This window comes from Sebastes umbrosus, chromosome 24 (assembly GCF_015220745.1).
Source record: "Sebastes umbrosus isolate fSebUmb1 chromosome 24, fSebUmb1.pri, whole genome shotgun sequence".
Classification (NCBI taxonomy): domain Eukaryota; kingdom Metazoa; phylum Chordata; class Actinopteri; order Perciformes; family Sebastidae; genus Sebastes; species Sebastes umbrosus.
In genome coordinates, this window is record NC_051292.1 from 11,152,534 (window position 1) to 11,179,352 (window position 26,819).

The following is a 26,819-nucleotide window of genomic DNA, read 5'->3' on the forward strand; positions in this document are numbered from 1 at the left end:
CAACTCCAACCGCCATCTAAGTTACTGTATGTGACGTTAATACCAGACTATAAGGATGTCCATTATATATACTGAACACATAGCAGCATCATCATGCAGAAACCTACGTCAGGTCACGTGGGAAAACGTTTTTAGACGTGTTTGGGAAAATAGCATTTTAACACTAAAACATACATATTTTGACTAAAATTTAAATGTTTGTGATTTCAATACATAAGGCACACCACTGGGAAGATACAGAATGATGTAAAAATCTCAACAAAAAAAAAAACTAAAATACTGGACCCGCCCTTTAATATTCATGATCCAAGTTTTAAAATGCATCTGATCATTTCACAATGTCATGGTTATACTACATATTTTGCCTCCATATGATTATTTATTTATATGAAAGTCCTTTTTATTTTTTAATATTGACCACTTTGGGTTTCCATATAACAGTAATAGTTTAGAAAATGCATGGTTTTCAGCAGGTAATGAGAATTTGCCATAATGCATTGTCTCAACAGTCACCCCTGCTCCAGTCCTCTCTCTGCTGGTCCTACCTGTGTGTTAGCAGGGCTGTGCAGGTCGGCGGTCACCGTGGCGGAGGACGCAGAGGGCACTTCCAGGGTCGGGTTCTTTGAAAGGGCAGGACTGGCCTTCCAGCCCTCGGCTGGAGGCTCCGTAGTGCTGGGAGTCGGGGGCTTGCTGCCCCCCTGCTGGCCTTGATTCTCTGTAAAGGTCACTGACCTCTTTTGGTCTCCTTGCGCTGTGGGCACACACGCATGCGCACGTGATCAAAACAGAGACAACAGCGCCAGCTAGCGACTCGCTAACACATCAGCACCACCGAAAAGAGTGGAGGCAGGGACGGGACAGGAGGGGTAGGGAGGCAGGGACTGGGAGGGGATGCAAGACAGACATGCAGAGCGCCCTATTGGGTGAGGTTGCAGATCAAAAAAAAAGAAGGGGGCGGGCCGTTGCAGGGTGGAGATGAAGGGTTAATGATTGTGTCTCACCTTCACAGTCCAATAAAGTTTCTTTATTTCGCAACATAAGGCATGAGACAGAACAGAGTGAGAAGAGTCAGTTTGGTGAACAGTGGTACAACAAACAGCATTGGAACAAAGACGGAGGTTGTGAATGGGGAGAACGGGTCAGTTCAAGTCAGCACACGCACATTAAATAGAGTATTTCAATGGGAGGATTATGTATTTGGATTTGGCTTGTTGTGTGTTGATCTGAAGTGCAGGGTAAGTTAGTTTTTCACTCATCCTGTTTTAATATTCCAAGACAGACAAACATCATCACTTATCTACAAACACATCCTCACATTCAGTCACCAACACACACACACACACACACACACAGATGAATGCACGTGTGCTGTTACCCAGAGGTCTGTTCTTGGGCTGGATGCTCCTGCGGGTCGTAGAAAGCCTCGCTCCAGATCGACTGCGTGGTTCGCTCTTTGGAATGGACAGCAGGGGGCGTCGCAGCTGCAGGGAAGTCACAATTAAATCTCATCCCCATGTAGAGAATCAGAGAGAAAACTCCTATTTCTATTTTTCAGAATGCAACATTCATTTCTGTTACAGTTGGAGGTGTCGTGTTTTCCTACAAAACTCTAAAATCATTTAAAAATAAATTAAGATTTACCCTTTTTGAAATTTTCTTTTGGATAAAAATCCCATATTTTGTCGTGCCCGTACAGTTTGCATAACTTCATTAAAAATGAAAGACAAAGTTGACGTCCACACCTGTCTGAGGCCTCTCTTTCTTCCTAACGGAGGCTGGATCAGAAGGTTCTGCTGGCCCGGTTCACTCTGCACACTGGCCACCCTGGTACAATCAATCAGACAGACACACACACGCGCACAAAAGACATGGAAATACATCACCATGAAAGAACCAAAAAGGCCACCGCATCCCCAGTTGCGCTCTCTAACTGACCACATCTTTGACCACAACAAGATGTTGCTACTATTCTTCTCATTCACTCACTACACGACACACACAGTATGTTACAAGACACCCAATCGCAGTGCAGGAAAAAACAATGCTGCCATGATTCATACAAGGAAAACACAACAAGGGATAGTAGGGGCTGGAGTAGCAACACTGACAAAAGAAACTTTTTCCTTTCATACATTTCAAATTCCCCTTTTTTTTTTTTTTTTTTTAAAGTGTGACTTAGTTTATCATCCAACCAGATTTAAAGTTCTCAAAAGCAAAATTGGACAAAACAGGACAAAGAAAACAATAAATGTTCTTGTTTTATGGTTGCCACCCCAGTGCCCCCTTGCCCCTACAGATTGGTATCCAGAGTAGGACGCCCAATTTGATCAGCGAGAAGCCTGATAGACACGTAAACAGTATGAAACACCATGGCACCAATGGGAGAGAGGCTGACTTTAGTGATGTAAACACCCACAGCTAACAGAGGAGAAACAAGAGGCAGAGCTCCCTGGCCCCGAGGCTGAGGGCGGGGGCCCTCTTTAGTGTTTTTTTTTTAAAGGAGGTAGGGGCCTGGTTAGGATAGCACAGCAGATGAGCTGAGAAGATGAGGGTCAGTGTGGAGCTCAAGAGGAAGTTGGGGGGGTAGGGGACAGAGACAAGGCACACTGGACCCACACAGAAAGAGATAGAGACAGTGGGGGGGTGAGGGGAGGTGTGGCGGGCCGAGGCGATTTGATTGGATGTGGATGAGTGATCAACGGCGAGGCGGCCAATAGAGGGGGCCGTCCCGAGGCGATGCCCCTCCCACTGGCGGACAGATGCAAGAACGCACCAACGGGACACACACAGAGAGAGGGCCACTGTACCTAGAGAGGTTACCCTCCTGCAGAAGGCCCTGGGACTCATCTAGCACATTGGGTTCACTGTAAAATGGGGGGGGGCGGAGGAAGGGGGAGAATGGGAGTTTAGGGAGTGTAGTCGAGATTCAGCACCGCCCAAGTCCCTGAGCCCAGACAGCGGGGCTAGAAGCCAGGGCTCTGACCACAACAAAGCTTTTAACACTCTTACCAAGATACAGAGTCTTAGCTACTTCACAATGCTGCTCTGAGACTGTTGAACAAAAACATTATAAATCAACAGAGATATACACATAAAAAATGGCTGTGGTTGTGGGATATGACTGGTTGATCCTTTTCAAAATATTAATTCTACATATTTCATTAAAAAAAGCCAAGATTTGATCAAACGTGAACATTTCTTGAAGGCAGCTCTGAAGACAGAAATGATCTCATTGGTTGAGTTCAAGCTCAGCAGACTGAGCCAGGTTGAACAGGAAATACAGGAATACTTACAACTAGGGCTGTCAAAGGCAAATTTGTTTTAACGCCACTAATTTCTGTAACGTATTAATGCAACTTGTGATTTTTGGGTTGTAGCGGGCTCATTGTTTTGTGTTGTTAATTGATTTCCAATATCAAATATATACACACATTTGCATAAAGCAGCATATTTGCCCACTCCCATGCTGATAAGAGTATTAAATACTTGACAAATCTCCCTTTAAATAACATTTTGAATAGATAAAAATGTGCGATTCATTTGCAATTAATCTTGAGGTTTCACACAGTGAGATTATTTCTGTCTGCTCACCACTCAAATCTTTTGTCCTGTATCTCCAGCTGCAGGACAAATAATGGAGAAAAGATCCTGCATATTGTCACAAACCAGCACACTGATTATACGTATTAAACAGTCAGTGTTATGATCTGTTTTGATCTTCCTCAGATTATAAAAAAGATAGGTCCTTGTCGAATTGAAACATTGTTAGATAAAGAAAGCCCTCTGGTTTGTTAGACGGTGTGTGGAATCTTTTCTTCGTTACTTGTCCTATGCTTGCTTTCCAATGCACCTGCCTCCCAAGAGTTTCACAAAGATGTCTTTTATAGCCAAACTAAAACTACAATCTCAGATTTGGTTGTGATTGCATTCAGTTGTTTACATACCCAAAACTCTTCTCGTCTATCAGAGAACCTACACTTGAAGAAAAGTTGTGCTTGTTTGTACTCGTGTGTTTCAGTGTGTATTTGCATGCATGCAGGTGTGTGTTGTTGAATGTCACCTGTGACTGGGCAACATGGTGGTGCGGGGGACCTCGGGCTGCGAGGCCGCCGAGCCGGTGGCGTGGCTGGAGAAGCGGCGCTGTGCTATCCCCCGAGGCAAAAAGGCTTCGTGCTCGCTCACCACGCTGGGAATACTCATGGAGTCATCTGGAGGGAGAAGGATGGAGGGAGGTGAGTCCAGTTCATATCTCTACAAATGTCAAACGTGAAAGAAAATGGTAATGTTTCTGACTCTCTTCGTCGTCCTCGTCGGTGCGGCTGAGCGTGTCTTGGGAGGGTTGGCGTGACGGTTGGCTGTCCTGCTCCCAAACTGTGCCGGTGCCCGTGTTGGAGCGCGACATCGTGGCCAGACTGAGGCGATATGCTGATGTCGAGGTGCCCACTGTGCTGATGGACGTCTTGCCCTGGTAAGCTGTTGGGTGGGGGCAGGTCAAACACAAACACAGGCGTAAATGTAAGTTAACAATATGAGGAAGTTACGATTCAGAACATGAATAAAAGACAGAACTTTAAAAATTCAAGAAATGGTAGTTTTTGCTTCAGTATAAGAGTCTGACCAGAGCCGCTGTGCACGGCCTCCTTGAGGATCTTGAGTTCACTGTTGAACTCTGCAAACAGGGAGCTTTTGCAGAGAGGTCGCGGGATGAATCGTCGCTCCAGCTGGTCAGCGATGTGGTGACGTGCTGTAATCTCCTCCTGGGAGTCAGCAGGCTGCGTCAACAACTAGATGGACCAGTAAGGAAGACAAATAGTACACAAGTGCACGTACGATTAAAGTGAATGAGCGGAAAGACATTCGCTGGTTCGTTACCTTGCACTGTATGAAGGGTCTCAGCAGGACAAAAATAGGGATACGGGTTCGCACGATGAAGTCAATGAAGTCCCAGAAGGCCAAGCCGCCCACCTTTCTCAGAGCCATCTCTTTCACCTGCAGGCTCAGCCGGTACCACTGGTTTCCCAGCGAGCGCTCGAAGCAAACCAACACCACCTTCAGAGCTGCATGGAATGAGGGAAGGGGATGAGAAGGGAACGAGAGAGGCTGTAATATAAAATGCTGTCACGTCTCATTCGTACCCAGATATGCAGCCTGGCTGGTGGACTCTGCTAATCCTTCTCTGCGCAGATCCTTCCCCGTGTCGCCCGGGGTGGAGCAGTGAGCCGGCGAAGCGTCCAGCATGAAGTTCTTGGTGCGGGAGGTGGAGATGATCCGAGGAGGCAGGAGGATATTGATGACCGTCTGGAGGAGCAGGAAGACCTCGGGCGGCTCCAGGTGGGGGCTATCTGCGAGGGGGAAAAAGACAGACATTTGATTTTGAATAAATAACTTAAATGGCATTTTGAAACAACCTCTCAAACAACAAAATAAAAAGTATTTACCTTTGCTTCCAGAGCCCACAGTGAGCACAAAGGGAATGAGCAGGTTGAGCAGCATCCCCTCTCGCCTCTCCTGATTGGTGAAAGGTGAGATCACATGGCTGAGAGGAAAGTCCTCCTTCAAGGCCTAGGACGAAGAAAAAAAATGGACAATTAGCGTTGCTGATGAATGGATGTCCGACGAGGAGTCAGATGAGTGAAAGTGATGCCTGCCTGGATCTGCAGGGCAACCAGTCGCACCACCGCGGTGCTGAAGGGCAGCGGAGGGGACAGGTAGGGGCTGAGGTGGAGAAGAGGAAGCCCATCTGCGACGCTGGAGGGACCGACCACACCCATCACCTGACAACACACGCAGATAAATAATCAAAAACACATTACGTAGAATGATTTGCGCAGTCTTGTGTGTGTTTCCCTACCAGGTTGACGCAGACGTTGATCAGCGAGCGAAGGTGCGGAAGGAAGGAGATGATTGGCTGTCGCTGCAGGGTGAGGCAGATCCCCTCGATGAGGTTGCTGGCCGCCTCCCACTCCACCTGTCTCCTGGAGAACACCCACCCATACAACACCACCCCGCACCCCGATAAAAGCAAATTTCTATGAATTTAAAAATAGACTAAAGCACAAATGCCACATTCGTGTCATGTGGGATGAATTCAAGATGCTCTGTCTCATCAACTTCTTTTGAAATGACTTGAATGTGGCATAAGATCAATATTAAATGTAAAGCAGAGAAGAAAAACCATCAACACTTACCGCTCTATTAACATTTTCCGTCACATAATCATCACCTTTATGACTGTAGTAAAAGGCCATACTGACAACAAAAATTGCAAAGCTCACAAACATAGCCAGCTGAACACTGCAGGAACAGATCCTGATGTGAAGCACACACACCTGAGACCAGCGTTCCCTCTGAGCCTGCAGTCTTATGTCACGGAAGAGGACGCAGGTGTTGCTTGTTTTTGCTGCACTGGGGCTGTTTTTGTGGTACAGCTGTAACATTTTAGTTTTGATTTTAAAGTCCCTGTATAGTTTATCACCTTCAATGTAGTTGATTGTCTCTCCTTATAAGCTTCAAAGGGGGTCTCGAGGCATTCTCTATTTTAAGACCTGGCACTGACATGTGTCCCGAGTGATCCGAACACAAGTGAACAGCTTCAAGTACGTCTGTTCGCACCTGGCATTAGAATGCGTCTCCACATGCGTCTTGAGTGACCGCTTGTGATCCGATCTCATGTCCCCGCTCTATATGCAAATAAACACGTAGTAAACACACGGCTAATACAGCAGACGTTGTGACGTAATATTACAGGAATGTCAGTAGTAATATCCTACATATTCGTGAATTCGGGTACATTTTATTAACATCAAAATATAAGGTTATTGTATTTGCGGTCCTCGGGGACCTCCGCGCCACCTGCACTGCTGCCTTTGCCAGGCAACAGCGGCGTACAGAGCTTCAGAGAGCCGGGGATGAGAGCGAGCGGGCGGGTATCAGCTCCGTGTGTAGATATGTAGTCTATAGATAAGACATATTTTAATCAAATACAATTGCATTGACAGGATGCAGTAGAGCACAGAAGCTGTGTCCGTGCTGCGAGGCAGACAAGCGCTCGCATCTGCCGGTCTAGTCACATGAGGAGCGCAGTGATCCCGCGGATCCCGGCGGGACATCAGTTGAGTAGGCGGTCCTTAATGTGGCCCAGGACACATTCTCGTATGCACTGCTAAAAGAATGTGACCGTGTGTGGCCCAGACCACCTCTGAATGCGGTCTGAAAGATCTCAATGCGTCTCGAGTGCATTCACACCCGTACTCAGAGCTGTCCACTTGTGATCCGATCACTGAGGACGCATGTTAATACCAGGTCTGAACAGGACCTAAGACTTTTTAAAATAATATACATTTAGTCTATATCTCGGCATTTCATTCATTTCTGTGAGGAAAACTACATTAAATTGTTATTTTTAAAGTTTGTATTCTTTCGATTTTGAAAGGGTAGCCTTATGTTGTTGTTATTTAGCCTTTCTGAGGCTGTCGCCAAGATGCTGCTCTGACGGTCCCGCAAATTAGCCTGTGGAATACCTTTATATTCTGTAGCCTTGCTTAGTTTTATTGAATCTTACTTAAATGTTTAATTAGCTTATTAGTTCAAAAACTCTGCATCATGTTTTATGACACAAGACCGGACTCTGGCTTAGAGGAACCACTGCTGGTGATCCATCGTTAGTACACACAGCATTTACAGTAACTCCTCTCGCACACCCACAAGTACCTGCACGAAAACACGCAACAGCAGCACTTACGGTACAGCACCCACGAAGGCAGCACTACAGAGGACAGTGCCAAGAAGCCGGCTATCTACTGTACACGACACGGCACCGGCACAGCACGATACACTCACAGGGAGACAGAGAAAGAAGAGGGATTGTATCCAACAGACCTGGTGCATAATGCCTGTGGGCGAGCGCACCTGAGCGTAGGCATCTTGTGAATCTTGTTGAACATGCGGTCCAGCCTCTTGAGGATGAGGATGAGGGCGGGGCGGACGGCCTCAGACGACCAGTCGGTGATGGGCAGCATCTCCATGATGTAGCGCCGCAGCCCTCGGCTCTCCATGGTGAGGGTGTCGTAGGGGGCCAGCTTCAGCAGGGCGTGGGCGATCTCTGCCAGCCTGAGTAAGAGGCACACACAGACACTGGGTTTTAGTCCTGGGACTACTTTTCAAGGAACTAAAAGGTTCCTTTAGCCCATTGTTGTCTGCGTTTCCATAGCAGTCTAAAGACCTGCGAAGATTAGGCAAATTCGTCCGCTGACGTATGCTGACGAGAGCTGCTGGTGGTCACAGCGGTAAACACACTCTGCAGTCTGCAGTTCAGTGTGTCCGCTTGTTTCATCTAAAAAAATAAACGTTATTTATTGATGCATGTTGGAGGTAATGAATGAAATGCAGCGGAGGAAAATGAAACTAAGAGTGTCTGTCTCCACAGTAAATCATCTGTTAAGTGTTTGATGGTTATTTATTTGTGATTTAGAAAGTTAACAGCGTGAAACAATCAGAAAATAACTTTTTTTTCCAATAGTTGCCAATAAATCTGATGAAAGTCGCTTTGAAGTCAGTCGTGAGTAAATCGCATCACCTCATGTGGGACTTGATGTCCAGCAGCTCCAGGGCCGTGACCCGCGGCTCACCGGCCACGTTCTGCAGGATCTTGAGTCGCGGCCCGCAGTGTTTGTAAAACTCGGTACAGATGTTTAACAGGGACTCCCGAGGCCGGCGGAACTCCTCCCTGGCGAGCCGCTCGTCCAGCTCCTCCCTCGGCATGCCCTGGCCCTCTTCCAACAGGTGGAGGTTGTCCCTGGGCACATGCATACAAACAAGACCTGTAAGACTCCAGAACTGCACTGAAATCATCTCCTACAATTAATCATGTTATAGTCCTGACCTGGTGTTGACCCCTCCCGACATGGCGTGGTTAGCTGTAGTGCCTCCCTTATGGCCCTGATCACAGCGGGACATCTGGGGTGCTGTCATGGGCCTGTGGAGGAGGTGTGGATAAAGTTATGAGGATTGTAAGCAGCTAAAAGGACATCACATCCTGATGCACAAATAAAACACTCTCAGACTGGTATTGTTGTTGTCAGACCTTGTGAGGGTCTCTGAGCTGTAGAGGAGGGCTTGCAGGGATGTGGCCAGAGCAGCGATGGCTGCGATCTCGTCCCTGGCCGCCGAGGCTGACTCCATCGTAACCGTGTTGCTCTTCAGCTTCTGGAGGTGGCAGGGGACCAAGGCCTCCAGCACCATCAGCATCTGGAGACTGGAGAGATACACGCAGACTATAAGATGACGGAAAGCAATTTCTGTGGAAAAGATGCAGAAGAGAGGAAAAATCCTCAAGGTTTCTACGATATGTTTCCATACCTCCTGAAGGATTCAGGGGCGTAGGCGACCACGGTGACACACAACTTGATGGCCTCGCTGATGGAAAAGGCCAAGTCCTCATTACCATAACAGAAATCTGCAACAAAAAAATACATCCATCTATTTGTTTTTGCTTGTACAACTCAAATACATACAGGGACACTTAGAAAACAGTGTTAGCAGGAGGTTTAATTTGAATAAAAAACAACAATACGTGTGTGAAAGTGACAGTTTACCTAGAGAGCGTAGAGGTTTCTCAGCCTTAACCAGCTCCAGAGCATCCAGGGCGTCCTGGGTCTCACCCTCCAGAGAGACCAGCAGGTCAAACAGACACTGAGCTGACACTCCTTTCGACAGACCAGTACTGGTGCTGGTCTGGGATGGGAGATGAAGAAATTCACAAATTTCAGCCATCCAGAAATATAAAAACAAAAGCTATAAGGATACAAAAATGCTCAGGCAAAACTTAAAATACCCATTGATTTGAACATGTGTGTACTCAAGTAGACTTACTGTGAATTCCAGCAGCGGAGCCACACTGGCAAACAGCTGCAGGACGAAGGGTTTGCGGTGGAGGATGTAGAACTGCCGGCAGCAGAACTCGATGCCCTGCCTCAGTAAAGGGTCGCTCTCATAGTCAGCATAGACCTGTCATAACAATAAGAGAGGACACAGGAAGGTTATTAAATATTTCTTATCTATATCATTTGCTGCAGGACGCACGTATCCGTACCTGCAGCATGGTTGGCAGGATCCACTGGTAGCCGCTCAGGGAGAAGAGATGGTTGAAGTGAACAGCGGTGTTGATGGCGGTGGCCGTGTACTGCCTGAGGAGGGCGCTGTCCTCCGGGTGCAGCAGCAGAGCTCCGTTGAAGACGTTGAGGAACAGCATCATCTCGTCGCCCCACGGGTACTCACTGGGCATGCCCAGAAACATCTCCTCCAGCAGCTTGATCCACAGCACCTTGTGGAGGGTGTCCAATCCAAAAAGCTCCTTACCTGCAATAAAAAACAGTACATCAAGTAGAATGATTTTTATTGAAGTGCCTGATGATGCAGCTGGAGTCTGTCTCACCTTGTGGCTCGTTGACCAGCGAGAACTCTGCGTCGATGGCGGTTCGTGGGAACGATGGCAGGCGGAGGAGGTCTTCCTGCAGCAGGGACACGTGGGACTGCTTGTGCACAGCCGGAATGTGTTGTGTGAGGGAGATGAGGAAAAGGACCCGACCAACTTCTTCTAGTTTACGGGAAAACACCTAAAAGGAGAACAGGGAAGGAAAAAGAAACAGAATGAGAAAGGTGTTGATTTAATGCAGACTAATTTAAGAGCCCTAAATGTGGACTTTTAAATCTTCCATACCTGTTTCTGGATAAGCTCCTGTCCTTTCTCCGGCAGCATGTGGACCAGGTTGAGCTGGGGAGAGACTGATCTCCGGAAGGGGTAGATGTCTCTTACATACGTCTGGAGGAGGGAGACAGAAAATGTTCAATAAGTGCCTCAAAAACAAGAAGAACAAGTCCAGCGTAGCTCCTTCTCTGCTACGATTGTGTATCAAGATGCGCCTTGGTTTCACAGATCAATATCTTCAATCACTATATCAAGATAAACCTAATGTATCTACCTTGCTATAATGGATGAGGTTCCATCGTTTGTCCATGAGGAAGTAGTGTGCCGATCTGGCCTCTGGAATGTTGAAGAATTCCAGGCACTCCTGGTTTGGGGAGGAGAAAAGATCATGAATATTTTCCATAAGTTTACTTCAGTTACATTAATATTTAGCTGAAGAAGAAGAAGAAAAATTAAGAATAGCAACTGTGAATATGACACTCCTTGATCACTGAATCAGAAAAGGGTTTATGGGTGAGAGCCGTGGACATTTCCTTGTAGTGGAGTGTTTTTATATTGTCGTTCGGGTACTTTTACTTAAGTAAAAGATCAGAGTACTTCCTCCACCACTGGTGTCCTGACCTTGAGCAGGGCTTCAAACTGGGTGTCTTCATGGACTGGAAGCTGTGTCGGGATGTCACATTCGTTCTGCCCGTGCACCACCAGTGTTTTGGTTCCTGCATCAACAATGCACAAGATAATATTTAAATATATTTGACACATTACTGACATCATCCGGATTAAATCAAATGTAGAGTTCTTTAGGTCATCTGTCTCAGCTATGTCTCCGTTGTAAATGAGACCTGGAGTCTCGACGGGATCTTAAATGATTCAAAGTATGAGCAAGTTCACCTGGCATGGATGCGGTGACCAGCAGTTTGACCTCACACTGCTCCTTCTTCATGGTCTGCTTGAGGTCCTTGAAGAAGAGCCCCTCCACGTAGCCGACCACCTCCCACAGGAAGGTCAATGTGGCCGAGATGGCGTCCATTCCCCACTCGCACGGAGTCCGCACAAAGTACATGATCAGTCCCACCTGCAGTAGGAGGGGGAGATTAGATTGAAAGAATTGATATTGATATCTATTTCTTTTCATGACATACATTTGTGCCAAATGTTTTGCTTTTATCATAAAATGCACAATTATTATGGATATTTCAGGTTAGCTGCCCCGCTAATAAGTAAAGGTAAAGTATTATCTGTTGCTTCACCAGGTAGTTGAAGAGGATATGAGAGGTCTGGGCCGGCAGATCTCCGATGTTGAGCAGGAGCTTCCTCAGCATGTACATCAGCTCATCCTGGCATGACGCAAAGCAAACAAGTCATGTCACATTTGACATTTCCCATTTTAAGCCTTTATCTCGTGCACTTATCCTCACTGATTTACAGCAAGTGTAACCGTAAAGAGCAGCCACTTCAGATTCTGATTTATCAGATCTGAAGCTGTGTTTGTTCACCCACCTGTCGGTTGCTCACGGTTAGTTTTTCCAGGAAGTGGCGGAGAACCAGGGCAGGGTCTTCAATTAGGCAGTTCCACAGGATTTGTTGGGCAACAGCGCTCACTGAAGACACATTGAAGGTATTGTATTTTTATGATGGGCCCGATACTGTGCAGATAAAATATTTCAATAACTGGAATTTGTCTGTTATATTTCAACACTGAATCTAAAGATAATGACACCTACCGGCCACGCCGTCCTCCCGAACCTCCCCGTCCTCCATGAGGTGCACTATTGGTAGGACTGCGGCACAGATGCATGCCGGAAAGACGGCTTGCGGTGGCTGTAACATGTGGTGAGTAGGAGTGTGTTCTGTGGTGTTTTCTTCATCTGGCAAAAAAACATGAAGCCAGATAAGATTACGATTTATTTCAAAAACAAGCAAACAGAGAATGAAATGTTCTGTTATTAAGTTTTTCATTATCAAGGATTCTTTTGTTTTCATACCTTCAGCACTGGCCAATGAGCGGACGGACCATACAGAGCCCCGACGAAAGGAGTAGTTCCTGTGGGAGTTACTGGAGGTGCAGGATGGGCTGACAGACAGACGGCGTGATGCCAGGTTCACCACTTCTTCTGCTGGCGAGATCAAGGCCCGACATGACCAGTACAGACACAGGAGAAACAACATGCTATTAGGGCACAGAGCAGTCAGCAGCTTGCCAATTCCCATCAAACTTTTTTTGTATTTCTGCGTAATTTGATATGCTCGTGTGCCCGGTAGCCCCACCTTCTTCCTCCTGCTCGGGCGGCGGGCTGCACGTGGGCTCGTAGCAGGCCTCCTGAGCCACGGGGATGGCCGTGATGATGCTGGCCTCGCGGCCCAGGCGCCGCTTCTCTTCCTCCTGCTGCAGGTTCTTCAGGATGTGCTCGGCCCGCTGGTGGGAGCGCGACACCGCCCGCGCCGAGAAGGATTTCTGAAAAGGGTGGCATGGAGGGTGGCGTTGGGTCAAACGGCACAGAGGTAGAACAGCGGGTACAGACATACAGAGGGTTCAGAATGAGGGAGTTGCACAAATTAATACAAAACTGACAGTTTAAATCTCTCAGGAACGTGTGTGCACATCTATTCTAGGCTAATGGTTACATCTGAGGAGCATTTTGTAATGTAAAATGACCGGACAACACATTAATACAGTAACTCTCCTCCAGCACATTGATCTCATGCTCTAATGCTATCCTGAGCATCATGAAGAACACTGTTGAAGTATTGAATAGGAAAGATTTCAATCATGACAAATTGTGACACAAATAAATGTATTCAGACTGGAATTTGGAGAATTTACTGTATCTTGTGTACAGTAAATGCCTCACAGCATTCGCACGAGTGCTCATACACATACATATCCAAATAGGCTGAACGCATGATATGAAAAACATACACAGCAAAGTCATTCTCATCCAATGACCATGCATCAACAGCACAACACACACAAAATGTCTGAATGTCCGATGCATGCTGTTATTTTTTTTATTTTTTTTCTTACAATCAGAGCAAGTGCTAGAACACTTTTTGAGTGTGGTGTGTTTCACTGATCAAGATGCAACTATCTGAAATGACCCATGAAGCTTCTGATCCCTGATGAAAACCTACAGCTCCCAAATGGGCTAAAAACACTCAATGGAGAAAATTTTCCCTCCTGTCATTAATGATCTGAGGTAACAAGATGCATCAGCACAAACATCCGGACAGAAATACCAACTTACTATGGTATGGACTGACTGAATTAATGTGGAGTACTAAAAACAAAGACAGTCGATAGATAAATTATAGAACAGGTGTTCGCAGGTCGTCATCAAAATCTATTCAACATATTTTGATAATCATGCTTTTTAACAAAAAAAAAGACAAGAAAGTAAAAAAGGAAACACCAAGAAATCTGTTTTTGATACTTTAAATGAGCTTAAAAATGTATGTTACACATATTTGTCTTGAATTAGCAGATTTCTTGGTGCAGTTTGTCCACATTACACTTGCATAGCAATAACAAATGTATTAAAGCAGTCTAAAGTGCATTGTATCTGCTTTTGGTATGTTGTGGGGTTATGAAGGAGTGTCAAAATAAGATACCCACTATGTTGTTTTTTTTTACAGGTTATGGGATTTAAAGGGTCAGTTCACCTAAATTATGAAAAAAAGCAAAACACACTCTCTCACTTACCCTTAGTTGTATCTAACTATGCTGATAGTTTTGATTTAGTTTGACCAAATTTTGAGATATCCGACTGAAGATGTCTGCCCACACCCCAAATATAATGGAGATGGTGATTTGAATGCAACTAGTGGCGTACACAGAATTTAAATCTGTTTGAAAGATTCCACAGTAACGCTAACCCGAATGCTACGAAGCTTCGACCATTGCCATGATATTCAACCTCCAAACCAGTATTTGAATGCTTACTTTTTTTTATTTCGTATTTTTTATATATATAAATATGTAATAATAATGTTTAAATCCTCAAATAACCCATGAAATAAGGAATAATCCCACAAAACTATGAATGACTCATTCAACATTAAGTATTATCAGTTATTCTCAGACAAAGCAGGAGCTCAAACAGAGCATTTCAGAAAGAGGTTGAAAAGAGTTGCTGCAGCACAGCCGGTGTGAGAAAAATAAAGTTTTTTTTGAACATTAAAGCATGTAAACATGTTCTAGATTACAATACATAAATCACAAGTACCCAACTGAAAGCGTCATTGCTGTCACAATGACAATAATGTTTACCATGTTCACCATCTTAGTTTAGCATGTTAGCAGGTACAGTTGAGGCCGATTAGATGGTCATTAGTTTTGCAGGGATTTGGCCATAAAACAAAGGTTAAAAATATAGTAAGTGAAAATCATTCATCTTCTGGAAACCAAGAATGGCTTTACAAAATTCCACGGCAATCCATTAAATCCATAAGAACATTAAAATAAATGCTTGCATGGCTAAAAATAACAACAATGTGTCTTCCCAGGCACAGTGTCCCCAATACTCTGGATAATCTGGATATCTCAAAACCTGGACAAATGAAATAAAAGCTATCTGCACGGATAGATACCACCATAGGTAAGTGATTACATTTTTTTTTTTTTGGGGTGAACAGACCCTTTAATTTACATTGAATCTAAAGCAACCTGACCTCCAGGTCAGTTTGTTTGTGATGTTACATCCACAGGTGCATTTGAAAGTATGATTTACATAAAAATGTATGTGCATACATGTTAATACTACTACTACTAAAAATAAATGAAAGTGTTTGTTACATCGTGGTAAATATATGTATATTAGGCAACCCACTTCAACAGGCTCTGACTTACAGACTGGTCTTCATTGATCGGGTCCTGGACGCTGCCTGTGTTCTGGGGCACCCAGGGGGGGTCGAATATGGGGACACAGGGCATGCCCAGTATAGGAGATGGCAGAGTGAAGTTGATGCTGGGTGGAGGAATCTGAAACAAAAGATAAATATGGTACGAAATGGGTCAAAGCAGCCTTGTTTTGTGAGACGATATGTTCTAAATAAAATATTTAGCCCTGGAAGCTAAATGTGCAGGGACAAAGTGGAACCACAATTTCCCTTTGGGGGGATAAGTTTAAATGTGACACCATTATTATTCTGTACCTTAAAGATCTGCTGGGCTCCTTCCTCCATGCGAGGCCACACCTGGTAGCGGAAACGCCACAGTGTGTAAAACTTCAGGACGGAGTTGATGCGCTGGCACGCCTCCTGGTGCTGGAACTCCGCCATCATCATTTCGGTCACCGCGTCGGGGACCTTTACCGCACACAGAAGGAACATGGCAGCTGGAGGGGATTCAGAGAGGTGGGAGGGGGGAGGAATGAGGAGAGGCATGAATAAAAAAGCAAAAGGGAGAGAGGACACAAGAAAGAGGCAGAAATGGACAAAATGTTTTACACACTATGAATGAATTTAAGTACTTCATATATCCTTTCATAGTCTAAAATTATGGACATTTATAACCTCTGAGGCCCCGATCAGACAGTGTGTGTTTTAGCAGCCTGGGTCGGCTTTTTGTAATTGTCTTCATGAGATTGAAGCGTTTTGCGTTGCTGAGCGCCTCGCGTTTTTAACAGGAGCGCCCTGAATGCCTCAGGTTGAAAAAATTCAACTCCGAGTGGAAAGGCGCCCGACGTCATTAGCGTTTCTTCTCATTGTGGTGACTTTTGCTGGACAACCGGAGCTTTATGACGTCACCGACCGTAGTTACCGTGATCTGAACAGAAAATAGCAGGAGGCAAATAAGTGCGGTACTTGAGATTTCGAAGAGAAGTTGTTTTCATTTATTTAAAATGTACTATTAACTATTTGGGTCACGAACAGTTCATGGTTTGCAATACGGTAACGTTAGCACTCATTTGGTGGTTGCCTAGCAACATATTAATAAAAAGTAGGGCTGTCAATCGATTAAAATATTTAATCGGGATTAATCGCACATTTTTTTATCTGTTCAAAATGTACCGTAAAGGGAGATTTGTCAAGTATTTAATACTCTTATCAACATGGGAGTGGGCAAATATGCTGTGTTATGCATATATTTATTATTAGAAATCAGTTAACAACACAAGACAATGACAAATATTGTCCAGAAACCCTCACAGGTACTGCATTTTAGCATTAAAAATCTGTTCAAATCATAACATGCCAGTGTTTCCTCACCAACATTTAGCGCAACTTTGGAGCGTTATTTAGCCTCCTTCTCGACAAGCTAGTATGACATGATTGGTACCAATGGAAGCCAGTACTTTCACTCTAGCTTTAAAACTGAGCCCCGAACAACCTCCGAAAAATCGTTTGCATTAAAGAAATTAGTGGCGTTGCGTTAACGTGTTATTATCCGATAATGTTGACAGCCCTAATAAAAAGACGCAGCAAACTGCAAAAAATGTATTAGGCAAAAAAAGGCATGCCTGGCGTTTTCCACCAGCAAAACGCCCTCTGTCTGATCGGGGCCTGAAGGGCACAACAACCTCCAGTGGAGACCCATAGATCACTGACGCACAGCCTGATGGCCCTACTCACCAGCAGCAGCTGCCATATGTTCATCCACACTGAGCAAGAGCTCCCAGGCTGGGGGCTGGATGTCTCCATACATGTCGTCAGTCAAGATGGGAGCTGCCTTGATCAGCAGCGAAAGAGGGGCTGGTGACAGGCTCATCACCTGAGAGAAACACAATAATAAAGAATCATCTAATCAACAGCAGTTTGGGAGTTTTTGAACCGAATCGGAATAATTAACTATCAATACGTCACCTGGTTGCGGATGTACTTGAGCATGCCGGTATCCTTCTTTCCTTCTGTGTTGGAGTCGGTGGGTCTTCTCTTCATCGACGGGGTCCTCAGGCAAGACTTGTCCGAACACTGAAGGCACAGACACTTTCATAAACCGCCGCAAAAACAACAGAAGCGTGTGGTAAAATGACGTTGGTATCACGTGGTATCTCTGGGTCGTCAGTTAGTGTGGAAAAAAACGGATATATGGCTGAGATTGACGGTAATTGTCTGGCAATGACTTGTTATGAAGTAAATGCAATGGAACAGGGAGGGAGAATGTGACATCTAGTGACTGAATGTTATCAATAGCACCTTTAAGGATATATTGTTTGTGAAACCCACCTCTTTAGTCTTCTTGGCGCGTGCCCCGATGTTACCAGAGGAGGCGCAGTCCTCTCTCAGGCTGTCCACCGTCTCGCTGTACACAAGCTTGATGGCGCGGACCAGACGGGCGCAGGAGCGGCTGTGGTGCTGATAGCAACGTGGGTGGCAGAAGTCTATATGGGTGCAGATGAAGCTCTGCTGGTTGCACAGCAGGATCATAATCTGTGCCGAGAGAGAGAGAGAGAGGAGAGAGGAGAAAGGGAGTCAGTGTGTAGGAAGGAAGACACCGACACCGTATGCTCATACACATATTAAAGGCCCGTACATGGAGCCAGGACATGTTGCGGTGGTAGTTGTCCTCTGCTCCTCCTGAGCCCTGGCCCTCTGGTTCTATGCTGGGTTCACTGGTGCTAAAGGGGCTGCCTGCAACAGGAAACAATAACATGTTTCAAATATACCATTTCATCTCTTATAACAGAGGGAAATATATATCTTTAATATAATTCATAGGAAATCACAGATGCAATGGCTAATAAAACTAAAGAATCCAGATGTGTTTTGTCCATGTCTTACCTATGTCAGTAACAGTGTCCCTGCTCTGCGTTTGTGACAGCAGCCCTTCTTCGTTTTCTGACTCAGAATCCTGCCGGCACATCTTGGTGCTTTTGAGGCTCCCGGCCCGGCGTATGGACGACAGAGAGCCACCTTTCTTTACGCGGAAACTGCGAGCCCCTTTGATCTGAAGCAGTCGGGAGCCTCCGATGCGAATCTTACGGATGGGTGCTGGGGGAGATGGAAGTGGGGCGAGATTATCTAAATTATTTTCAATGGTAAGCAGACAGCAAAGTAATAAAAACCAAACGGGCTAGTCTGTACGACACCAGATCTCACCTTGCACTTCCTGGGGCTTCTTCTCATCGCAGGTGGTGTCGGACTTCAGCGTGTGGCTGCTGCTGTTGAGCGAATCGTGTCCGTCCTCGTCGTCGAGGATGCCCGCAAAGCTGATCTTCCTCTCGTAGCGCTGGCGGCCGAGATCTGGGTCCAGGCGCAGGCGGCAGCTGTCCAGATCCTACGGGAATTACATGTTTCCAGTAAATTTAGTGTTTGATTCAAACACGTTTTTCTGTTGATATTCTATTTTAATTTCTTCTGATATCTACTGATGCAGTCACAGAATCTCTAAATGTCATGGTACATTAATCAGTGTTGTTTTTTTTAATGATTATCAAAGAGAAAATGCATATATTTATGATATGACTACTGACCACGAGAGGTTCAGTGCGTGGGCGTGGTAAGCAGGGAAAGGTCTCTCGCAGGAAAGTGGTGATTTCCAACAACAGCTGGCAGGCAGCCATCTTTAGAGCAAAAGGGCATCCGCATTTCGTAGGATTGACTGTGTCTTGAAAATAAAAAAAATGTGGTTAGAACATTAAAATAACATTTTTAGTAAAGAAACTTGACTGTGACTTGCCCCAAGAAATTAGTGGAGTAAAATTGAATTCGAGCTAACGCGTTATTATCGTGTTAACTTTGACAGCCCTAATTATTACACTTGGATAAAGCTGACACCACAATTAGTTTAGTAAGGATTATTAAGAATATTTAACTGTATTCCACCAAAGATGTGCTGTTATGGCATTAATCTCTCTTCTGACTCACTGTCATCCAAATAGTCCTCTTCCTCATCTTCTTTTCTCATTCTCCGTTTGGTCTCTTCATCAAAAATGTAACCCAGGATGTTTGCAGGGCTCTCGCTGTCCGAGTGACAGAGTTCACTGAGCCTTGTGCCGATTGCCTGAGCGGATAAAACACATAAAGAAACACATTATTACACTTAATATAGCCATTATTATAAATTGTCAGCCTAGATAACTAATAACCAGAAATCTTTAACTCACGTCTCCCCACTGGCAGAAATGTTTGGCAGCGTTCCACTGGAGTTTCTGGTTTCTTTTGTTTCCAACAATAGGTGATCGGCCCCTGGACAGGCCTCTCTTGGTGATGTTTACATGGTGGCCCTTCATCCACTCCGGCCAGTTGCCACGGTTACAGCGGTGCACAAACCGGGCACATTCGAGGAACAGTGAGGCCCGGGCCACGACTGGAGCTTCCTGGAAGAACCAAAGCGTAGATAGAGATATTAATATCGGTGATTACAAAATAAAAGGAGTGAAATCAAAACGTACCAGGTCCAGAGCAGCGGCGAGGATGGAGGCGTCCGGTATGGTTCCCGGCTCGCAGCAGTTCAGCAGGAACTGGAAGCGTTTCATGCCCTGACGAATGGCGCCCAAATTCACCACGTTCTTGTTCTTCATGGCCTCCTGACTGGCTGCTAGACGCTCTTGGAAACCGTGGGGTCCTGAAGGAGAGTATGAATAAAAAACAGAAACAGGAGAGGAGAGGAGAAGAAGGAGAAGGAGGAGAGGAGAGGAGAGAAGAGGAGAGGGAGAGGGAGAAGGAGAAGGAGAAGGAGAAGGAGAAGAAGGAGAGGAGAGGAGAAGAAGATGAAGGAGGATGATAGGAGAGGAGAGGAGAGGAGAGAAGAAGGACAGGAGAGGAGAAGAGGGAGAGGAGAAGCGAGGAGAAGATAAAAAGGAGAACAGAAGAGAGAAGAAGAGGGAAGAGAAGAGAAGAAGGAGAGGAGAGGAGAGGAGGGAGAGGAGAAGCGAGGAGAAGATAAAAAGGAGAACAGAAGAGAGAAGAAGAGGGAAGAGAAGAGAAGAAGGAGAGGAGAGGAGAGGAGAGAAGAGAAGAGAAGAGAAGAGAAGAGAAGAGAAGAGAAGAGTATAACAGAAGAAGTGAAGAGATTCCTTTTTAAAAAGCATATTTGGGTGTAATTGATTGTAAAGGCTACATAAAGATTACATACAGTGTAGCAACATTGCATGAAGCAACATCACCATCCAGGACATTTAACAGAAAGCACTGAAGAGCCACCGACAAATGAAGCTGAGTGAGAGATGGACACACAGCCATCGGCAGTGGTTACACTTGGATTCAAACTCAGAGACACAAAAAACTAATTACCTGAAGCCATTATCAGGTCTCTTATACAATCTATTTTTTATAATGGGATCTAATAAATCACATTGAAATGACAAGTGTAACCACAGCCGTACAGAGGGAAGCTGTATGTGGACCATTGTGTTTTATCACTTCACTGAAACTCAGGCATTGGAATTACCACCAGACATCACCACAGAAGAGACGGAGAGAGCACTGACAGCGTCATGCTTGACACAGTAGCACAGAGATACGCTCTACAGTAGAAAGATGGTTTCATAGATATATGAGTTGATCCCACACACCTCCTTTCCTCTCTTTCCACCGGTAGGTGACAGAAAGAGGAGGGGGTTCAGGACGTGCATAGTTGGAAGAGAAGGGAATGTAGAGTTGGTAATATAACACAGTTATGCCAATCAGTTTGAAAAACAAGACTAGACACTGATGGGTTGAAATACATTCAGGCTAACAGAGTGTAGCAGGCAGCTATCCGGCCGAGCTGACATGGAGAATGGCGGACGGAAGAACTGGCAGAAGAGAACAGACCACGACTGGCGAGGCGAGACAAGACACCACACGGACAAACAGAGAGGCAGGGGACAGAAAGAGAGAGAGAAATAGACAAAAGGACGATGGGGCGGTGGTGGGCAAGGGGCACCCCGGGGTGGGGGAGGTCTACCATCTTTCTCTTCTGTGTGGTGAAGCTTGGATGGATTCCTCCTGCCAGACCTCCATTTACCGAGCCGCTTGAAGAAATTCTCCTCCTCGTCCCTGGCGAACTCCGGCCCCACCGCGCCCCCTTCTGACAGCTTCACCGCACTGGTGAACTTCACCTAAGACATATAAACACATTCTTTTCATTCTTTCGTATTTGATGTATTCAACTAAGTTATTTTCTGTTATTTCATCTTTCAAAATAAAAGTTGAAATGCTGTTTTAGAGCCTTTTCCACCCTTCCACCAGAATTTATTTGTTGAGATATACTAAATATAATTTTATATTTATTGGCTCAAAAATGAAAAATACACAACGTGTATGTTTTTAATTGCACAATGCAAACTCTACCCAGGTTGATAAACCCCCCCTGACCTTTGAACTCTGACGTATGAAGGAGAGTCGATCCACTGAGCTGATATCCAGCAGGTCCTCGACGCCGTCAGTCAGTCCAGAAAGAGAGGAACGCTTCAGCCAGTTGCCTGGAGACAAGTGAATTTAAAAAAAATGTACGTGATCAACCAACACGGCAGAACAAAGGAATGTATAATGTATTGTACACACTGGGTTATGAACGCAAGTACACATGCAGACACACACACAAGGGTTGAGCATTCCCTCATCGTTATTGTACAGTCACATAAATTCAAGGTATTCAAACTCACAAAAAAATCACAGATTCAGGTTCATTCAAAAATAGTACAAAAAGGTACAAAACTAACTTTTTATAATGCTTTTAATGAGACAAGTTAGACAAAAGACCCTAGTCGAGTGGTATTTGCAAATACACTTTTAAATTTTTCCATCTATCTCACCTGCTAGCTTTCACTTGGTATAATGCCAGCTATCTTTCTTTAGCTTAGCTGTGCAGTTGGCTGTTTGCCTTTGTAGAGCAGTACATACCAGAGATAGAAATCTGTACCCTCCATCCATCTGATACAATTTGCAAATACAATTTGACCCGGGCCTGTAACAATGTACACGTTGGGAGAGATGACCGGCACAAACAGACATGAAACAGATACACTGTATGAAGATGGGTCCACATCCACATACGTAAGACAGAGAGAGTGAGTGGTAGGCGGACAGTCCCACGGCATGCTACGGCACAAAAAGGAACACAAAACAGACCAAAGAGATGAAGTGACTTGGCCTCGCGGCAGGCGGTGTTCCAATGTTAGACATACAAAACACATCATGTTAGAGTGAATTTCAAGGTGACAGCTGGGACAGCAAATGCAATGAGGTATGGTCATGGAAATATGTAATGCTACCAGATCTGATATAGAAAAGAATGATTTGGAAGCTTTGTTAGACAATGAAATCAGTCAATATTTTCCTGTCTGGTTCAGGGTTATTATAGTAAACTAAACTGAAATATCGCCTGGGTAAAAACTAATACAAATTAAATAAAAATTAACGTAAATTCATTCAGCTATTTAGCTATATCACTCCTGAAAAAATGAGACCGCACAAATTTCTCACGACATCGAACCACAGGAACTGAACGGACTTGATGTTCCAAGGAGATGGCCCTATGCTGCAATTGCTTCGCTAAAGTAGCGCAAAGATTACAAATTAAACATTATGTCCATTCCTACACAGTTCTACAACCATGTATTTTGTATGTAGACTATATAGCTACATACATCTGAGATATTATACGTGGCTCTAACAAAAACAAACTAAAACTAAATGTATAAAGACTGAACCTTTCTGAAAAATGTAAACTAAACTAAAACTAGCACACACTCTGAAAACTAACTAAAGCTAAATAAAAATTAAATAGAAAAGTCAAAACTACAATAAAATAAAAACTAATTGAAAATTCAAAATTATTATAACTCTGGTCTGGTTAGCATGTACAGTGCAAGTAAGAAAATTATTTAAGAAAAACACATTTTATTTAGTTTTTCAAGCGGGTTTGTAGTCACTTGTTGGTGGAAAAAAAACTCTTTGAATTTGAGGCTCATGTTGCATTAAGGGGAAAAAATATGGAGGAAAATTGACTCATATTTTACACTATGAAATTTGGTCTAATTGACATTTTTCCTAATTTGATGATTTTTGTGTCCGAGCCCAAAAATGACCTACCCGAAATAAAATACTCCTCTTGAAAAGACTTGTTGAATAATAACTGCTCTTACCTATTGGCAGCTTCAGTTTCTTGCGGAGTGAAATACGACGGGATCTGGAACGGGAGCGCCGGTCGGTGGTGGTGCCAGAGTGGGCGGTGGTGCACTCCGAGGTGTCCTGCTCCGACTGGCTGCTGGTGTCACTGGCAGCACTCTGCGACTTGAACATCTTTCTCCAAAAGTCCTTCCTGCCAAGCAGAGCACCCGGGATCTGTTCTTCACTGAAGGTACAGAGAGGAGAGTGAAGGAATGTCGTATTTGAGGGTTTACGTAAGGATAAAAACTTCGGCTTATACAAATTTGCATATTTTTTACTGTAATGTTTAGCACTGTGACCTGTTTTTTTTTTTTTTTCTTTAAGTTGGGGAGGGAGAAACAAAAAGAGTTTTAATCGTTTTTCCTATTTTGAGCAGAGAAATGGCAGCTGGGCTCGACATAGATGGTGCTATATGGAGATGCTGTGAGGTGGACACTCACTGTTCGGGTGTCTGGGGGGGTCTACTGGAGATGTAGCTGCGACACTCATCTGCAGCACTGGACACCTGACCCTTCTCCCCGGACACACACGCCTCTGACCTGCGCACACACACACCCCAACACACAGACAGAGCGCTCAGGCCACCTGGTTCAGACGCCGATTGAACTCTCGTGATGCAGGAAACCTTCCCCATGCGATTCTCCCATGAATGCTTTATATTCAGTGAAAAGAAGTTTAGCTTATTGTCTGTTGCATATTGACCTACCAATGAAAGGATTTTTGCAGTTGTTATACTTTATTCATCACGGTTTTGCACAATTTCTGAGTTTTTTCCTCGCAAATTTACGACGTAATAATCTCAAAGAATATTCTAGTTTTTTTTTCTATCACCTGACATGCACGATTTTTGGGGAGGAAGAAACCCATGCTAAACATCCACATATAAGGCTCCAGTCACGGAGCCACCATGCTGCTCATTGCACATCTTGTTAATCTTTCGATCATGTTTCGCGCCATCTTAAATATGAACTGGTTGAACTGTAATGTGTCTCATCTTTAACCCAGTGCCTTTAACTGGCTCCTCGCTGACAACAGAGTGCCACAAATTCGAAGACTCTTTAATGCTGTCACGTGACTTCCATTTCTAGTTTGCCGTTCACATGATGTGGCCTCCTGGCAGGGCCACTGTGTGCCATCAACCACATCATCATTTTGACAATAACAACATCAAATCAGTCACTCAAGCAAGAAAAACAGATGCAGACAGGACATAAAAAATAAAATAAAAAATAAAATAAAAACATCCAGCAGTGATGAGAAGCGTAGCTCGGATTTGTCAGAAAAGGAGAACGCAACCAATCACTGTGATTGGATGATTACCACTTAATGAGGGAAGGGGCGTTCAAAGTCTATGCTCAATGACGCGTTAACAGATGATCATTGTAAGACATTTTTAGTAGATTTGACTTGAGACCATTTCTGGCCACTACCTCCTGGGTCCGGGGTGTTTGGTCTCCTCCTTCTCGTCAGGTTTCTTGGTGGTGGTGACCTTCTCGGCGCTATCCAGGAGCGCGCTCAGTGCCACCCTGCGGAACACATTTCCGTGGGCCTCCTTAATGAACTGCACCAGCTGGCGGATGTCACAGTACAGACCCTGGGAGGGAAGAGGGTGGCAAACAAGTGAGAGAAAGAGAGACGGATGTGTGAATGATAAAGTGTGTCTGAGGAAGAGAAAGACAAAGACTGCTAGGACCTAGAATCAGGGACACATTACTGTGCATCGAACAGCGTTTATGTTTTCCCATGCATATATGCATAAATAGATGATGTACTGTATGTGAGCACGCTCCATCTTTGTCAAAACAACAGCTCCAGCTTGTGAGTGGGTGGCCTCTGATCCTGTGCCATGATAAAGCCTGCCTTGAAAAGTGTGTCATCTTCCGCCAACGTACACCAGTCATGCCAGCCTCGAAGGCTTTCTCGGCACCGCGAGGGGTCACGGTACCTCAGTGCTCTTAGAGGAGTGATCCACATATTATCAACAGAATCTGTTGTTGTGTAAAAAGACTTTGGATTGCCTCTGTGTTTGAAGGATGCTGTACATGAGTTTGCCTTGGCCTTAAATACAAAAATGTAAGTATTTGAAGAAACACTTGAAGGGTGCTTTCACAAGCCAACATTTAGTCCATTTAAATCGAACTTTGGTGCGGTTCGTTTGGGCGGTTAAGAATGCAGTAATCGTACTCTAGTGAGGACCAAAACAACCGGTCTGAGACCTCCTCTCACAGGCGGTCTCGGACCAGTTGTTTTGGTCCTCACCAAGTGAACCAAAACGCAGGCTGCCTGCGCAGGCGTTTGTTGAGATGGACACAGGTAAACAGCAGGTTGACATGAGTGGGACAGGACTGATGTCTGATGTTTGCTTGACATCTGGGCTGAGGAGAACATACAGATTATGATAAATAAATTCCATAAAAACAGTGACGTTCATAGTCATTCGAGATAAACTGGAAACAATTTTTTTGCACGTGGTAGATCAGTGCAGAGTCAAAGTGATAACACTTCAACAGTAATATTTCAAAGTCCGTGATTCCCTTCATAGAAGTGGCAGCTCTCGAGACGAAAAAGATAAATTCGCTCCTTCGTACACGCCCCTCAGCAACTTAAGGTTTTTATGGTCTGCTTTAATTTGTGAACTGTGAAACCGAAGCAGACTAAATAGAAAACAAACCAAATGTATCAATCTCACTCTGATTCGAACTAGACAACCGACTATGGCTTGTGAAAGCGCCCTAAGACACACCGCTGTGGTAGGTTATTACTCTGTGGTTAAAAACTGCAAAGCAACTCAAAGGATCTTTGAGCACTGTGTGTTAAAAACAAGTTTTTGCTAGCATCAGTCGTAGGACAAACACACAGTATGTTGTCTGCTCATGCTTTGTTATTACAGGGATCAGTCGATGCCATTTCCAACTAATTTATTCTTAATTTGTGAAACAATCTGTTCTAGAAAAGAGCTGAGAATATCTATAATGTCTTTACCCACACAGTGAGATTAAGTACCCCTCATGTCCAATTCATCATGTATGACAAGGCATTAACAAAGGCGCCATAAGTGATTGTTCGTCTTTAGGCTCAG

General features: G+C 44.7%; 1 protein-coding gene across 6 annotated transcripts in view; it reads right to left on the bottom strand.

The window, feature by feature from the left end:
* Positions 1–26,819, bottom strand: part of LOC119483756 (protein unc-80 homolog) — a 46,891-nt gene that overhangs the window by 3,152 nt on the left and 16,920 nt on the right. Inside the window, exons 18-66 of one of the 6 annotated variants that reach the window (XM_037762167.1) lie at positions 25,171–25,334; positions 24,181–24,279; positions 23,716–23,924; positions 21,944–22,050; positions 21,534–21,687; positions 21,160–21,171; positions 20,038–20,210; positions 19,750–19,962; positions 19,511–19,646; positions 19,117–19,250; positions 18,743–18,920; positions 18,425–18,664; positions 18,177–18,274; positions 17,870–18,073; positions 17,507–17,614; positions 17,276–17,414; positions 15,857–16,038; positions 15,552–15,683; positions 12,974–13,160; positions 12,691–12,819; positions 12,430–12,567; positions 12,206–12,306; positions 11,956–12,042; positions 11,597–11,780; positions 11,327–11,421; positions 10,980–11,069; positions 10,718–10,819; positions 10,433–10,613; positions 10,091–10,356; positions 9,871–10,005; positions 9,594–9,732; positions 9,358–9,454; positions 9,083–9,253; positions 8,882–8,974; positions 8,576–8,794; positions 7,879–8,109; positions 5,852–5,975; positions 5,649–5,774; positions 5,439–5,562; positions 5,136–5,342; positions 4,873–5,057; positions 4,619–4,784; positions 4,294–4,473; positions 4,061–4,208; positions 2,808–2,864; positions 1,743–1,824; positions 1,376–1,481; positions 1,002–1,022; positions 546–751 (exon numbers count right to left, since the gene is read on the bottom strand). In XM_037762167.1, the coding sequence (XP_037618095.1) occupies positions 546–751; positions 1,002–1,022; positions 1,376–1,481; positions 1,743–1,824; positions 2,808–2,864; positions 4,061–4,208; positions 4,294–4,473; positions 4,619–4,784; positions 4,873–5,057; positions 5,136–5,342; positions 5,439–5,562; positions 5,649–5,774; positions 5,852–5,975; positions 7,879–8,109; positions 8,576–8,794; positions 8,882–8,974; positions 9,083–9,253; positions 9,358–9,454; positions 9,594–9,732; positions 9,871–10,005; positions 10,091–10,356; positions 10,433–10,613; positions 10,718–10,819; positions 10,980–11,069; positions 11,327–11,421; positions 11,597–11,780; positions 11,956–12,042; positions 12,206–12,306; positions 12,430–12,567; positions 12,691–12,819; positions 12,974–13,160; positions 15,552–15,683; positions 15,857–16,038; positions 17,276–17,414; positions 17,507–17,614; positions 17,870–18,073; positions 18,177–18,274; positions 18,425–18,664; positions 18,743–18,920; positions 19,117–19,250; positions 19,511–19,646; positions 19,750–19,962; positions 20,038–20,210; positions 21,160–21,171; positions 21,534–21,687; positions 21,944–22,050; positions 23,716–23,924; positions 24,181–24,279; positions 25,171–25,334 (7,059 nt within the window). Of the gene's footprint in view, positions 1–545; positions 752–1,001; positions 1,023–1,375; positions 1,482–1,742; positions 1,825–2,807; positions 2,865–4,060; positions 4,209–4,293; positions 4,474–4,618; positions 4,785–4,872; positions 5,058–5,135; positions 5,343–5,438; positions 5,563–5,648; positions 5,775–5,851; positions 5,976–7,878; positions 8,110–8,575; positions 8,795–8,881; positions 8,975–9,082; positions 9,254–9,357; positions 9,455–9,593; positions 9,733–9,870; positions 10,006–10,090; positions 10,357–10,432; positions 10,614–10,717; positions 10,820–10,979; positions 11,070–11,326; positions 11,422–11,596; positions 11,781–11,955; positions 12,043–12,205; positions 12,307–12,429; positions 12,574–12,690; positions 12,823–12,973; positions 13,161–15,551; positions 15,684–15,856; positions 16,039–17,275; positions 17,415–17,506; positions 17,615–17,869; positions 18,074–18,176; positions 18,275–18,424; positions 18,665–18,742; positions 18,921–19,116; positions 19,251–19,510; positions 19,647–19,749; positions 19,963–20,037; positions 20,211–21,159; positions 21,172–21,533; positions 21,688–21,943; positions 22,051–23,715; positions 23,925–24,180; positions 24,280–25,170; positions 25,335–26,819 lie in introns of all 6 variants that reach the window. The other 5 variants (XM_037762165.1, XM_037762166.1, XM_037762164.1 and 2 more) reach the window with 5 other exon arrangements.